The sequence below is a fragment of the Mustelus asterias genome, chromosome 10 (genome assembly GCF_964213995.1).
Source record: "Mustelus asterias chromosome 10, sMusAst1.hap1.1, whole genome shotgun sequence".
Lineage (NCBI taxonomy): Eukaryota > Metazoa > Chordata > Chondrichthyes > Carcharhiniformes > Triakidae > Mustelus > Mustelus asterias.
In genome coordinates, this window is record NC_135810.1 from 61,495,219 (window position 1) to 61,512,231 (window position 17,013).

The 17,013-nt window shown below is 39.0% G+C and overlaps 1 protein-coding gene across 2 annotated transcripts in view; it reads left to right on the plus strand.

The window, feature by feature from the left end:
* LOC144499630 (neutral amino acid uniporter 4-like) overlaps positions 1-17,013 on the plus strand; it is a 340,726-nt gene that overhangs the window by 18,445 nt on the left and 305,268 nt on the right. For both annotated transcript variants that reach the window (XM_078221802.1, XM_078221803.1), the window contains 3 exons: positions 559-654; positions 4,450-4,534; positions 15,515-15,742. In XM_078221802.1, coding sequence (XP_078077928.1) covers positions 559-654; positions 4,450-4,534; positions 15,515-15,742 — 409 coding nt within the window. The remainder of the gene's footprint in view (positions 1-558; positions 655-4,449; positions 4,535-15,514; positions 15,743-17,013) is intronic.

Genomic DNA, 17,013 nt, shown 5'->3' on the forward strand with positions numbered 1-17,013 from the left:
AATTGCAACCAACCCCCACACATACAAACACCTTTGCCCAGCGTGAACCTAGCTATAGGTTCCTTCTAGGCACAGAAACATTAAACCCATCTAAAACTAAACCTTATTCTAACTTTACCCATACAAGTATAAAGCCCTTAAAACTGCCTTTGTTTTCCTAACAATGGTGATCCCGATGTTCCCGTTAGTCACTGGCAAGGGGTGATGAGGAACAATAATGGCGAAACCTCCCGCCACATTAAATATGATTTGGATCTCCTGTGATTTTCCGCTCCCATCACCAAAACTGTCCAATAATAACGGGAGGGGAGAACTCTGGCCTATCTGTTGGGTTGGAAATTACATGCTGTGATTAAGTTCAGTTGACTTCAGATCATTTGACTGCAGCCAAAGTTGATGAACAGTTAGGTATTTTTTCTTTGATAAATGATTAAATAAACTTTCAAGTCTAGTAATTCGCAATGTGATCAAAATTTAAAGGGCTGTGGTTCACTGTTGGAAATCAAATTGTGTGTGCTTCATAGCTACAGTTTGAAAATTTGTTTTTTTTATGCGCAGATTTCAAAAGCAAGGTCTGAGTTATGGTGACACTGTCACATTTGCTATGGAACAAGGACCATTCTTATGTCTTCGAAACAAAGCTCCATGGGGAAGGTAAAATTGTTTGCAGTATAATGTTAGAGGATAACCAAATTATGTGCATTTAGCTTGTTTAAAGGTTATATTTTTGTTTAGTCACCAGAGGTTTGAGTGCATTCATTGAGTGCACACTAACGCCTGTGCTTTTTAATTATATAAGAATATAATGTTCGAAAGATTGACATTTCCTACTGGTTTCCTTTGCTCTGCAATTTATCTATGGTTAACTGCTTGCAGATCAATTCTAATTGACCTCAGGAAGCACAGCTATTCGATCTTATGGTTTAGAGAAACACACAAGCTTGAATCTCTTTACTGGCGCTTGGTTGACAGTTGTAGCTGCCACTCATTCTTAGAATGGGGAGGTTTACAGGTATTGGTGGGTGATGGCAATGAAAGGAAAAACGCTGAGAGGTCAATTTATATTTTGAATAGTAGGCCAGAGGAAATAATTTGAGTGCTCTGTACGATTTCTTTGACTGGATTATTTATCAATCAGTCTGCTATTGATTTTGATTGTGAGCATTCGCCAGATGAATGTTTATTACAAGGTGTGAATTGAGGAATTGTGTTTCCTTTGGAATGCTGGATTACTCCAAGATATTAAATTGAATTAATTCCAATGAATATTGAATACAAATCAGTTCCAGCTTCTAGCTTTTCCAGGTACTATTTTTCAAAGGTAACCTTATTTTTATCTGTCCATGTGTTCTGCAGTCAAAGACACATCAAATTCTGCACTGTTTTCCTTCCTGATGGACATAAATGAACCACAAGGTTTCTCTTGTCAATTTCCTGGTTCTGGTTGTGCAAAATTATAGCAAAATGACTTTCTACATTGATATTGCTGCACTATGTATAAAGTCAGTGCACAAGTTTGTAGCCATCAATACTTCACTGGGGAAGAGATAATCTAATGCAAACTTTTAATTATTATACTGACATTTTTATACTTTAATGTTCAGTTGAGAAACAGTTTGTTGATGTATTTTAAAATATTAAATCATTCAAATTTTGCAAGATTATAATTTTTAATGAAACGCAAAATGCATCATACAATTCTGTTTCTAAAAATAAATGCTCAGATAGGCTTATTGCTTCCAATGGAAATGACCCTGGAATGTAAAGGTTTTTTGAGTTACTACCTTTTGAAGTCTCTGGATGCTCCTTGGAGGTATAAAACTCATCTAGAAATCCAGAGGTCCTGCTATTTTCATGAAGGTACAGGTTTTCTATGATAAATGTTGCTATTTCATGGCAATAGATTTCACTCTCTCAAACTTTGAGACTTAAAAATCGATATTACAAGGCTCTTTTCCCCAAGAGTTTATGTTGGAAAACTCTATTCAATCGCCCGATGTACGTATGGTACATTGATCTTTGCAGCAAATAAATTTATTTTTAAGCTTTCTACTAACCAGTGTGATCTTCCATAATCTTTGGCGAGATATTACAGAGTCATGCTGAACTTCACATTTTACTTGTTGGCTTCTTCCCCGTTTGAAATGGACATACAATGTTAGCTAGCTTGTTTAAATAAACTTGTTAAAGCTGTTTTGGAGTTTTCACTCTTGTCAAGTTTCCTTTTTTCCTTTCACTTAATTATTTCTTCTGTATTTGCCCTTGTTGCTGTTTATGTAACAATATTTTTTGCAGTCCAAGACTTTTGGTTAAGTTCCTATTCCTGCCACAGTCTTGTTTGTAGCTGTAAATGGTTATGAGGGTGGACATCCCTTAGTTTCAGTCGTGCTTACGCAATTTCGATGAGAAAGATCAACTCATGTATGAACAAGAATGGCCTTCGGTACCTACCGATACTTATCTCAGGCCCACATTTTTAGGTGCTAAGCCATTTGAGAGAATTCTGGACTTTGGTGCATCCACTTTATGAAGGCTGTTGGATTTATGTAGTCTCTTTAAGGCTAACTGTAGATAACTTTAATCAAGGAGACAGATATTCACATGCTGGGAAGATGGTTACCATGTTCACCATTTACACTCAGTCCCAAACTGGCACCAACCTTTTTATCAAATTGATTTGTTGACTTTCCACAGATACACCAAGCTATTGACTGCCATCAGTCTCCTAATTATCTCTTGTGGAAAGTAGATGTCAGTATAAATAATCATAGAACTTTGAGTGGCGTGATTCCCAAAATCATGGGGCATCTTAGGTGGCACCTATGTCATGATTTGGCTCTCAGATATTTGCTCCTTTGCCTCCGCCATTTGTTTCTCTTCAAGCTTTGCTCATCATACCCACTGTCCACACCTAGATTAACTTGTTGATGAGATGGATTTTGGGTTCTCTGTCTTGCTCTGGACCACAAGTTGCAATGCTGATGTGCAACTGTACAAAAATGGGAAAAGAGCTAATTTAACAGTTTGCTTTCTGACATTCCTTCAAATATGACTTGGCTTTCATGATACTAGGTAGAGTCTTTTAAGGTTTTTGAGTATACTTGAATGGGGATGAGTGAAAGGGTGGCTAGATGCAATTGTAGGGTTGCAGTAACCCTGAGCTCAGGAGGGACCTTGTGTTTAATTTCATCCTACTCCTAAGTTCTTATTTCCTGTAAAGCATTGTCTAAGGCCTCTGATTGGTGAGCCTCCTGAATTTGGCACCTGTTTTGAATTTTATGTCATCTTGGGCAAACTGATGATTTGAAAGAATGAGTATATTTGAAGTAGCAGATATGTTCCAATCTGTTTTCCATCTCTGTGCTAGCCAGTGACTGTACAGTTAGGTTGATTTAATCAGTGAAGCATTTGGAAAAATGTGTGTAGCAGGGTTATCTTCTTGACTGTGCATATTGCTCTGACTGTGGGCATGAGATATCATGTCAGCTGGAAAGTTGTGTGAAGGTTTAGTATGGATGAGTAGTAAATGTGGGCTGGCTTGATGATGCTACCAAATAAACCTGTTGGACTTTAACCTGGTGTTGTTAAACTTCTTGATGAGTTACACATTGTTGTGTGCACTTTGATCCATTTGCAAAATATTTTCAGATTCCTTAATGTGTGCCATCTTCTGTATTGGTTTTCTATTCTTGAAACGTTAACCTATCTTTTCAGTTGCTGATGTATCTGCTGTGTATTTCCCTGTGCTTTGTTTTATTTTTTGAACCATGCCGATCATGAAGTGTGACAAAGATTTTGGTTTATTACATATATTGATATTCTCTCGGACCTTGCCCTTATCTAAGCTTCTTAAAGACTGTCACCACTCCAGAAAAAATGGTGCAAAACAGGTTTTGATTTTCTAGCAGTACAAAAAATGTAGGGATGGTAATGAATACCAGGAAATATAAGACCCAGGAGATTAACTGTTTACCACCCAACTGGAATTCCCTTACTAATGGATCCATCAAATGTCAGCTTTAACTCAGTGACTGACAGATTTTTTTTCCTTAAGACAAAATGATGCGGATTCAGACTCTAATCCAGGTATTTTGGCATATCAATGCAGAAGTAAGAGCTGGACTATTGGAACTGCCTATCTGTCTCTCAGGTGGATGTAAAACATCTCATGGTCCTATTCTAAGAAAAGTAGGGAAGATCTTCTAGTGTCTTGGTTGATGTATATCCTTTAACAGAATATCTCATTGCTGTTATAGGATCATACCAATGCCTGCTACCTTGCCTTGAATATACTGTTCACCTAAATTTATTTAATTATCTTGAAGTGTTTTACAATGTCTGAAAAGTGCTATAAATGTTAATTCATTTGTTCTTTATGTCATGTAGGAATTAAAGAACCTACTTTCAACATTGTCTCTTAGGTTGACATGCATATACCTTTCTTTTTAGGGTGACTGTTGAGTTCTTCCTCATCATCACACAACTGGGATTTTGCTCAGTTTATTTTGTTTTCCTTGCTGCTAACATGAAACAGGTGAGCTATCTGTGGGAAGGTAAAATGACTTTTTATATAGTTTTACTAACTGAAGAAAGTATAGTTGATTTACACCCTATGAAAGCTTGAAGACTCATTACTCCTTTCAATTCATCTTGCAATCTCTCTGTAACAAAGTTAAGCATGTTTTGTTGCTTAGAATGCCAAACTGATTTATTTGTTGTAATTGAAACATGAAAAATAACAGCATTGATGTTTTAAGCAGACTGTTCAGATTGTGGGTGGAATGATAAAAGGATACGATAGGTTAACATCAACTTTATATCAAACAATAGGAATCATTCAAACCAGTTTGTTATATTATTTTCCACTTGTGTTCAGATGTGATTCTGATGTGTGTCCATCTCTAGACACATACTTAAAAACAAGACTTGGTGGTTTGCCTTAAAAGAGTCCATGCCTACTTTTAGATATCACTATGAGAATTGTATACGCCAGAAAATATCCATCTGTACTAGGTTAGGTATGGAACAAGGCCAGCAGTGTACTGACAAATTACTATACTAATAGTCCATAGACGCTGTTGCACACCAAGGCATTGATTACTAAAAACAAAATTGCAACTGTTCCATTAAGCATTACCTCTTTTTAAAAAAATGTATAACATCACATCATAATATTGTCAGGTAATTGTTGTAATGTTTCAATTTTTTTAAATTTAAAGAACATTATCTCGTGCTTAGTTAAGAGCCCATAAAAGTTTTGGCTGAATTATAATTGCTGGTTAGCATGCAGTTTCCATGTCATATGGAAGATGCTGGAATATATTATTAAGGAGGTCATAGCAGAGCAATAAGAAAACTTTAAAGCTGTTAGGCAGAGCCAGCATGGTTTTGTGAAGGGCAAATAATGTTTGAATAATTTATTAGTTCTTTGAAGTAACTAGCATAGTGGATAATGGGGAATCTATAGATATGGTGTACTTGAATTTCCAAAAGCACCATGATAAAGTGCCATGTCAGAGGTTACTACACAAAATAAGAGCACATGGTGTATGGGGCAACGTATTAGCATGGATATAGGATTTGTCAGTTAACAGGAAGCAGAAAGGAAGAATAAATGGCGAACTTTCAGGTTGGCAAACTATAACTAGTGGAGTGCCGCCCGGGTCAGCGCTGGGGCCTCAACTATTTGCAATCTATATCAATGACTTGGATGAAGAGACAGACAGAATGTATGGTTGCTAAATTTGCTGATGACGCCAAGATGAGTAGAAGATTAAGTTGTGAATAGGACCGAGGAAGTCTGCAAAGGGATTATAGCTAGATGAAGTGAGTGGCAAAAATTTGGCATATGAAGTGCAATGGCAAGAGGTGAGGCTGACCACTTTGACAATAACAAAAAGGCAGTATCATTTAAATAGAGAGGGTTGCGGAACTCTGCATTACAGAGGGATCTGGGTGTTCTGGCTAGTATACAGGTACAGCAAGTGATTAGGAAGGCAAGTTGAATGTTGTTGTTTACTGCAAGGGGAATGTAATATTGAAGTAGGGACGTTTTGGTTTGCTTACTTAAAGGATATAATTGCAATAGAAACAGTTTAGAGAAGGTTCACTCGATTGATTCCTGGGATGAAGTAGTTTGTAATGAGGATGGGCTGGACCTGTATCCTTGGAGTTTAGAAGAATGAGAGGTGATTTTATTGAAATGTAGAAGATCCTGAGGGGACTTGACAGGGTGGATGCTGAAAGGATGTTTCCCCTTGTGGGAGAGAGTAGAAATAGAGGACACCACAGTTTAAAAATAAGAGTCACCCGTTTAAGCCGGAAATGAAATTTTGTTTCTGAGGGTTGTTAGTTTGTCGAATTCTCTTCCCTGGAGAATGGTGGACTCTGAGATAGAAAGATTCTTGATTGACAAGGGAGTTAAAGGCTGTTGGGGACAGATAAGAAAGAAGAGTAGAGGTCACAATCAAATCAGTCAGCCTTATCAAATGGTGGAGCAGCTTCAAAGGGCTTAATGGTCTATTGTTCCTAATTCGTGTGTTCGTAGTTTGCTTCTACCTCCAGATTCACTAATTTTCTTCAGTTTTACCAATACTCAATGAAAAATTGCTTGTTGATATTTGTCTTAATTTATGTACATTCTTCAAGGTGCAGTTTTTGTCTCCTTAATCCACTTCATTCCAAACCAAACTTGGTCTTGGCTCCTTGTGCAATGTTACAAGATATTGAGGGGAATACTTTAAAATTATACTACTCATGGGGGAAAATCAGTTGAAGAAGATACACAAGCATTTCTAGAGACGTTAGGAAATTTACTTTGAATGTGGCAAATGTCTTCATACTTTTCAGAGGATTGAAAGATCAGAAGACGTTTAGATTTCAGTAAAAACTTGCAGTTTCTGGTTAAAATTGCAACGGACTGATATTTTTCCTGTTTATTACTGAAAATCCCTCACAGTTACCAGGCCAGTCTGAGCATTTCCACTCTGTTCTTTCTATTCCACCCCATTTCAGATCTAAAGATATCCCTGCTGAGAGAGATTTTGAGGTAGTAACTTCAGAGATGTGGCATAGAATGGAGTGTTTTTGCATTTTTTAATTACTTTCGTGCAATCACCTCATCTTGCACTTTAATCAATGACTTTAAGTAATAGGAAAGCTTTCCCCTTCATTGAATTAAAATAAGTTCCATTTCTAAATGAACACTACCTCCATATTTCTGTTGTGCCAAACTGTTGTTGAATTTTTGTTTTCAATGCTGTGGTTGTTGCAGTGTCATGATGCCCTCTAATACAGATAGCATTGTGCAGATCAGTAACTTATTTTCATTTCAGTAGCTTGATGGCATCTCTTATTCTAAAGTGCTCTTGCTCTGCCTTAGTAAATGGTCAATTTCCCAAGTAATTGAAAAAGATTGCATTATCTGTGTTCCTCTTTATTGAGGAAATATCACCCTAATAGCTTGGGAGTTAGATTTTTGTTGGGTGGAAGCAAAAAACATTCAGGGTGGTACGGGAATTTCTTCATGTGATCAAAGTATTGATGTATTTCCAGATGGAATAGTGGGAGGTGAAACTGCTGGAAGCATTTAAAAAACACTTAATTGCTGTGACGTAAAGTTTAGGATGTCTTTGGAAGGTTGGATGAATTTAGATAGGTTGGATGGTCTGTAGCTATTCTGTTACCTAGTGATCTTGAGAGTTATGATGTTATAAGGGAATAATGAAAACTGATTGGTATTGAATCTGCAATGATTCTAATTTTTATCAATAGTTGGAATCAGACTTCTAGTTTGATGAGAAGGAGCAGTTGATTCTGAGGATCAAGCTTGGGAAATAACGTTAATTGGCCAAAATATGTAAGTGGCAAAATAATAGAGCATAGAACATTACAGCGCAGTACAGGCCCTTCGGCCCTCAATGTTGCGCCGACCAGTGGTACCAATCTAAAGCCCCTCTAATCTACACTATTCCAATATCATCCAAATAATAGCAAATTAATACTGACATCTCTATAATATTGCATGAATAGGAATAAAAATGAGGAAGGGTTAGGACAGACATACACCGTCATTTGTACTGAATAACTAAGGATCAGCTGAAGAAATCTATACTGGCCTAGAAGACTTGATGCTCAACATGTCTAAGACTTGTAATAAGCAAAGTAATTAGAATGTTGACCTATACAGCCAAAACAGTACAGTCCAAATCAGAAACTGTGCTGAAACTGTATACTGCTCTTTTAGATCCAATGATCCACTTTTGCAGTTGTTCTGTGAATTTACGGAGTTAAGATGCAGACATGTGTTATTGTCCCTCTTCTGCTTGTGTCATTTGATAACTTGTTTAATTCAATAGTCTTGAGGCTTTGGCATTGTCCTGTGTGCCACTAGTGATGGGTGAATTTTGAGTGCATTTTAATAAACTGCAGCTTAAACATTGAACACCCATATTCTCCATCCAACTGCATTTTATATAAAAAAACAATTAGTGGCGCAGGAACAAACAGGTGGTCACACTGTAGACTGTATTTTGCCAGTATGAGGTTTGCCATCTGCTCATGGGAGTGAAGCAGGACTGTCAGCCAGGGAGGCAGTAACCATGACGAGGAAGTGAGGAAAGCTGTAGAAGGGGAATTGCAAGAAAGTCATGAGAAACAGTCAGGAAAACAACAAAAATTGAAGAAATTAATGGAATTTAAATCTGAGTGGCATTTAGATGCTAGAACACACTGCTAAAGACAAGATCAGGGGTGCATAAAAGACTAAGATGAGAGAAATGGCATTTTTCTTGTGGGGGAGGGAGTAAAGGGAGATGGATGTGGTGGTGGGAGAGTTAAGTCTACGTTGGAGTATGATGGTTACAAAAATGGGGAAGGGTGAGGTCATGAAAGAAATTATAATGTGGATGCAAATTTTAAATGTAAGGTGGTGAATGTAGGTAATGAAGGACAAAGGTAAAGATGAAGTGGGATCTAGTGTGGGATAGGACATGGAAAGAAGTTATGGATGAGTCTGTTGTTCACGAAAGATAGAGAATGAAAGGGTAGCTTGGAAAGCAATGGAATAGTTGAGACTAGAGCCAGGGGCGGCACAGTGCCACATTGATTAGCATTGCTGCATCACAGTGCCAGGGACCCAGGTCCAATTCCTGGCTGGGTCACTATGTGGAGTTTGCGCGTTCTCCCTGTGTTCTGCATGGGTTTCCTCCAGTTGCTCTGGTTTCCACCCACAGTCCAAAAGACGTGCTGGTTAGGTGCATTGGCCATGCTAAATTCTCTCTGTGCCCGAACAGGCGCCGGAGTGTGGCGACTAGGAGATTTTCACGGTAACTTTGTTGCAGTGTTAATGTAAGCCTACTTGTGACATTAATAAATAAACTTTAAGTTTAAATCTGGGTTTCAGCTGCTGAAAGGCTGAGGCAGCGGTGATGGAGAGAAAAGAAAGCATGTCATAAAGAAGGTATGGGGATGGAAGCGTAACTTGAGGTTGAATAGTAAATGATGTGCCTGGGGGTGGAGTGAATTGATGGCGAGGATATGGATTTTGTGGTGTGCACGAAAGATGACAATTTCATTCTTTCTGTTGATTGACTGGATCAAATGCTAACTTATCCATGGAGGGGCTGAAAAGATCAATAGAGTTGGAACAGGGTGTGGCTAGTCTATATGTGAATGCTGACCACAGGTCTGCAAGTGACGTTGTCAAAGTATAGCATAGCAGATTAGGAAGAGGCGGAAACGATCTGATCACATGCTACCTTGGTCACTTAAGTGGCAGAAGTGGGACCAGAAACAAGGAGTTCAGCTTTGACTCTTTAATCAGTTAGAATCATCTCCACAAATTAGGGTTTATAAAAGAAATATTTTTATGGCTTGACTGCCTGCTAAGCATTGTACTAAACCAGATGAAGGAAAACAAGTTGAATTGCATTTTATGTAATTGAATTGGCTTATTTGGGTCACCTTAGTTGGGATCTTGTATAATTAAATTTGTAAACAATGTTTTCCCCTGATTGTTATGAGCTCTGTGGGGGAACCATAATCCAAAATAACCAAATTTGCTGATTTTTAACAAATATTCTTATATGGGATGTGGATACCGCTGGCAAGGACAGCATATGTTGCTGTTCTTTAATTGCTCTTGAACTGGGTGGCTTGCAAGGCCATTTCAGAGAGCAGTAAATGTGAACCATATTAGCATTGGTATGGAATCACTTTTGGCCAGATTGGGGAAGGATGATACATTTCCTTCTCTAAAGGACATAAGTGAACCAAGTGGGTCTTTTACAAGAATCGATGATAGTTTCATGGTCACCATTACTGAGAGAAGCTTTCAATTACAGAATTAATCAAATATATAATCCACCAGCTGCCTTGGTGGGATTTGAACCTCTATCCCCAGAGCATTAGCCTGGCCTTCTGAATTACGAGGTCATCCATTTTGGTAGGAATAACAGCAAAATGGACTATTATTTAAATGGTAAAAAATTGCAACATGCTGCTGTGCAGAGGGACCTGGGTGTCCTTGTGCAGGATTCGCAAGAAATAAGTTTTCAGGTGCAGCAGGTAATTAAGAAGGCAAATGGAATTTTGTCCTTCATTGCTAGAGGGATGGAGTTTAAAAACAGCGAGGTTATGTTGCAGCTGTATAAGGTGCTGGTGAGGCCACACCTGGAGTACTGTGTACAGTTTTGGTCTCCTTACTTGAGAAAGGGTATACTGGCTCTGGAGGAGGTGCAGAGGAGATTCACTAGGTTGATTCCAGAGTTGAGAGGGTTGGCTTATGAGGAGAGACTGAGTAGACTGGGGCTATACCCATTAGAATTCAGAAGAATGAGGGGAGATCTTATAGAAACATACAAGATTATGAAAGGAATAGATAAGATAGAAGCAGGGAAGTTGTTTCCACTGGCAGGTGAAACTAGAACTAGGGGGCATGGCCTCAAAGTAAGGGGGAGCAGATTTAGGATCGAGTTGAGGAGGAACTTCACCCAAAGGGTTGTGAATCTGGAATTCCCAGTGAAACAGTTGACGTTACCTCATTGAATGTTTTTAAGGCAAGGATAGTTACATTTTTGAACGGTAAAGGAATTAAGGGTTATGGTGAGCGGGTAGGTAAGTGGAGCTGAGTCCACAAAAAGATCAGCCATGATCTTATTGAATGACGAGCAGGCTTGAGGGGCCAGATGGCCTACTCCTGCTCCTAGTTCTTATGTTCTTATGTTACTCGTCCAGTGACAACGCAACATCATCGTCTCCCCAAATGCCTCCAAATTACCAACAAGATTCCACTTATGTCGTTTTTACATAATACCAATCAGAATCTATTTGAATTAAACACGAATAAACAGGTAAATTATGATAGGTACGAACTATAAATTAAATATGAAAAAGAATGGCATTTTTCCAGCCAGCCTCATAGGTGAAGCAGTCCCATGTTCAAATGCAACAAGATCTGGACAATAACCAGGCTTGGGCTGACAAATGGCAAGTAACATTCGCGCCTCACAAATGCCAGGCAAAGACCATCACCAGTCAGAGACAATCTAACCACCGCCTCATAACATTCAGTGGTGTTACTATCACTGAATCCCCCACTGTCAACACCCTTAGGATTACCATTGACCAGAAACTCAACTGGACCCGTCACATAAATCCAGTGGCAGTAAGAGCAGGCTAGGAATATTGTGGTGAATAACTCGCCTCCTGACTCCCCAAAGCCTATCCACCATCTACAAGGCACAAGTCAGGAGTGTGATGGAATATTCCACACTTGCCTGGATGGGTGCAGCTTCAACAGCACTCATGAAGCTTGCCACCATCGAGGACAAAGCAGCTCGCTTGATTGGCATCACACCCACTCCCTCCACCACCGCCGCTCAGTAGCAGCAGTGTGTACTATCTACAAAATGCACTGCAGAAATTCACCAAAGATCCTTAGATAGCACCTTCCAAACTCACGGCCACTTGCATCTAGAAGGACAAGGGCAGCAGGTACATGGGAACACCACCAAGTTCCCCTCCAAGCCACTCACCATCCTGACTTGGAAATATATTGCCATTCCTTTGCAGTCGTTGGTTCAAAACGGTGGAATTCCCTCCCGAATGACATTTTGGGTGAGCACACAGCATATGAACTGCAGTGCTTCAAGAAGGCAGCTCACCACCATCTTCTCGAGCAACTAGGGATGTGTATTAAATGCTGGCCAGCCAGCAACGCCCATGTCTCAGGATTGAATGAAATAAAGGCCCTGCAGTAAGTTTGTTGGTGCTCAGAAATCCACAAGATGCCTTTAACAATTCTGAAACTAAATTTTTCATCCTCTCCATAAGGGAGCTCAAATGGTGTGAGATGCCTGTTAAAAGAATCTCAAACCACTTTCTGGAGTTTGTTTGGGATCTAGCTAAAGTTTCCTATCTATGTATATTCACTTGTATCAATATGAAAGTGGCAACATAATTTCACTTTGTTTCAGTTGTCAAACTATCTATAATAATACAGTTTCTGTCTGTCTGCATTTTCTGATTAGTTGGTGTGTGATTTTTTTTTGGGCAAGAGCCTGGTTCTTCACTTATTGGCCCCTGCTTCCCGCCATTTCCTGGTTCTTGTGCAGATCCGTGCACATATACCTTTCATCATGATATTAAAAAGAGCCTGTTTAAAGTGTTCAACAGAGATGAAGCACTGTTTTCCTTCTAGATTGGATTTTGTTTGACGTTAATTCCCAGGACTTAAGTACTATACTTTAATGATACTGTGGGTTCACACGGCCACTAACTTGGACATTGCTGCAAAGGCAAGCTAATTATATACAGAGGTATCTCTGTTGTTTCTGGCCCTGATTGAGTTTAGTATCAGCAGTGTTACGGCTCCCAGTGGCGTTGCTGGAACTGGAGAGCTACTATTCCTCCAATTGGCTGGCAGCTGTTGGAAGTAGGATTTCCACCCTTAAAGGGGTGGAAGCCTCAGTGCCAAGCATTTAACTGCCAGATGGGCATGCAATTATGTTGATGCTTCTGGAAATATCATCACTGGGTTGGCCTTGGCTTTTCAGTGGATGGAACTGCCATCTCAGCCATTAAGTTAAGCTGATTATTTGCAATTGTATTCTACCAATTGTTGATTTTATGTAAAATGCAGCATAACCTAATATTGTTTAACAACTACGTTTAAACTGGGTTAGTGGCCATGTCAGTCTTACATGACTCATTTGAATTTGGGTCTTTTTTTTATTGAGGTCTCATTTTGTGGAAGATTTTTTGAAAACTGCACTGAACTGAGCTCTTGTTGGTTCTCACTTTGAACCTAAGCTAAGTTCAAACAAATTATGACAGAACTAGGTTGAATATTGGGTAGCACTCTTCCCAGAGAATATTAAACCTACAAAATAGATAGGTGTTTTATGTTGTATGCTGCTTCTGAGAGAGCTAGTCCTGTTACTGAGATCACGTTGTAACAAAGGTAGTTACTCTATAAGTGGAAGTGCTCTATTCCAGAAAGCCAGTTGGTGAAGATGATGCTGGAGTCAGTTTTTACCCCAGTCTAACAATTATCTATGGAGTGAAACTTTACAAACACATACCTCCTAACTGAACCATTCCATTTTCAGTAAATGTCATGACTGCGAAGAATTGACAAACAACAAGGCAGATAAACATACAAGAGGTTTATTTTGGCAAAACAACTACTTAGGACAACAATAAATAAGCTTGGTAACTCGATGACTCCCGGACTCCAATTTCAAACAATTTTCTCTCTGTGATTGGCCCGATGGGATTATGTGACCCACAATTAAACTCCCCTCCACCACACGGGTATGTCATCACAGTAAGTTGTCCCTTTTTAGATAATAAAGTGAAGCCCAACTAATGCCTTCCTCTGGTATATAATTAAGCACAATTCATATGCAGTTGATACTCTGAATTAGCTTTTATTGCTTAAAAGGGTCAAAAGAATTGTCCATATTTCCCCTAATTGGCCTAAGCTTTTATCTTTGTCTCCTAGGAGGTTACATTACTCCTGATAAGTACGGAGTGCCTGTATTGCCATCCTTAAGGCATCAAGACTATATATAGCAAGCTGGAAGGGCCACTGAGTTCGCTGCTCCATATTTTTGTATGTTTGTGTTCTATTGCTTTCTCTATTACAACACAAGTTTGAACTGAAATGTAGTTTCCATTATATAGATGCTTGCAGAATACGAAGTTGGTTATAGTACATCGCTATTCAGATGGCCTATGCAGTAATTTATTTCCAAGTTCAACAGGTGACTGGACAGTGGATAGCTCCTGCGTCATGAAAGATTAAACTAGACACATTGATGAATACAGGGCACAGGTTAACATTCTTTCTTGTTACTTGTGAATGAGTTATGCTAAGAACCTGGCTGATAAATGTGAGGGTATTCCAAAACCCAGAAGAATAACTTGGAACACTGGTTCTGAGTGGTGTATATTTTCAATTTGGTACACTGAGAGAAAAGATATGCGTACCAGTCATTGTGTGATCAATTAATAAAGAATATTTTTTAACTTAAAAAAAACACATGACAAGAACTATAATACACCAACATTTAACTACACTGATGGCTGTACACGCATGATATTACACAAAGTTACCCTTTGCTTCCCAACTACCTACTTTCCTGAATGCACCTTTGTTCCCAAACAACATCCAATATTATATCACTCTCCGCTAAATCTAGCAGATAATTACCACCAGCAGATTATTTAGCCACATTTGGGGAAAACAGCCTTCAGTTTCAGAGAAGGCGAAATCTTCTCGGTTTAAATTTTGGGTCTTAACTGACTGCCTATTTAGCAATAACTCGTTTTCGGGAGACTGTTTCTGCAGCTAGATGTGGCTGCGATGGTCACTGCTACTGTTTGTTATACTTTGGTAACTTACAAGGCAATGGACCACGTGTTGCAAAATGTGAATAGGCTAGATTGCTTTTTTTCAGCTGGTACACACATGATGGATAGAATGGTCTCTTGTGGCGTAAATTTTCTGATATTCTATTTCTAGCTTACTGATCCAGCTGCACTTTATTGTCATTGATTCCATTGCTCAGCTGAGAAATTCAGTGGTGGGGATGTGCCAATTGGCGTAACGTTGGGTAATCTTGTGAGTGGAGGAATTTCAAATCAGATCTGTGGAACCTATTTGGTTTCAGTGTGGCATTGCTGAAAGCTAGTCTGCATTTGACCAAGAGAAGATTAGAAGATGGAAAGTAAAGAAAATACCTGAAAAGGAAGTGTTACATCCAGTTGTTGGGGAAAAAGAACGCATACTAGTGGATCACTTTCATGCATAATTTAATTTACACAGGCTGATATAATTCATTTGAATGTGCACCACTAGCCACGACATCCACTGAATTTTATATTATAATCACTCATGCATTAACTATATTAAGTTTTTAAAAATATATTTAAAAAAATGTCATATTTGTGCTCATGGATTTGTTTAATTCTGAAGCTTTTTTAAAAAACCAATGCTTTATCTCCATAGATAGTGGAAGGATTTCTGAGGAATCATACAAGTTACAGTGATCTGAACAGTACCAGAAGTCTACCTGATGAATGGAACGTTGATTCAAGGATATACATGCTCAGCTTGCTTCCTTTTTTGATCTTCTTTGTATTTATTCGTGATCTAAAGTACCTTGCAGTGTTCTCTTTTTTGGCAAATCTCTCAATGGCTGCTAGTCTTGTTATCATCTATCAGTATATTATGAGGGTAAGTTGAATTTGCAGGAAAAAATTGCATGCAAGCAGTTGATTAGATAAATTCTGTCCCTAATAATTCAAACAGATATATTAAGTATTTCCTTGTAATATAACTGTATAAAAGTGCAGATATCTTGGGGAGATGTGGGGTTGGAGGAGATTACAAGGTGGGTGAATCCACAGGGAGGGATTTGAAAATAATGAGTGAGAATTTTTAAATCAAGATGTTGCTTGAGAGCTTATGTAGGTCTGTGGAAAAAAAGAGTGACATGGTAGAAGTTAAGTAATGTTACGAGGTGGAAATAGGTGGCCTTAATGATGACATAAATATGTGGTTGGAAACTTGTATTGGGGTTAACTGTGAGACCAAGATTGCGAACAAAGTTGTCTGGCTCAATATCAGACTGTTGCCAGGGAGAAAGATGGAGTCGGTATCTAGGGATTGGAGTTTGCTGTGGGGCCTGAAAAGAATGTCTCTTCTATCATTACAAGTAATTCTGTGATTGCAATTAGATAGGAACCTGTTGAGAGTAGCCCTACCCAGCTGGACAACAGTGGCAATGTGTTGGAGAGAATGCTGTGCCTTTAATTCATTTATGGGATGTGGGCATCGCCAGCTAGGCCAGCATCTATTGCCCATCCCTTGTTACCCTCCAGAAGGTGGTGGTGAGCTGTCTTGATTCACTGCAGTCCCTGAGGTGTAGGTAACCCACAGTGCTGTTTAGGAGGGAGTTCTAGGATTTTGACCCAATGACTGTGAACAAATGGCTATATAATTTAAAGTCAGGATGGTGAACGACTTGGAGGGGAATTTTAGGTTGTGGTATTCCCAGGTATCTGCTGCCTTTGACCTTCTAGATGGTAGTAGTTGTGGGTTTGGAAGGTGCTGCTTAAGGAGACCTGATGAGTTCCTGCAGTGCATCTTGTAGATATTACACACTGCTGTCACTATCCATCGGTGGTTTAGAGAGTGAATGTTTGCGGAAGGGTACCAATCGATCATGTCTTAAGGCTGCAGACAGGTTGAGAAAGGTGAGAAGGGAAAGTTTACCTTTATCACAGTCAATTGAGAGGTAAATTGAAGTGCTAATAATTACTGGACAATGGAATCCTTCAGTCATTTGATACTAAGTTGTACAGACCACTGGTATGAAGTTTGATTCCTCGTTGATGAGCAAGTTGTTTTTAAATGACACAGCAGTGGGATACCATCTCCTCTGCATTTTAGGATTAGGACAGGACCATTTAGTAGTCCTTGTTACAAATGAATGTGTGTAAATG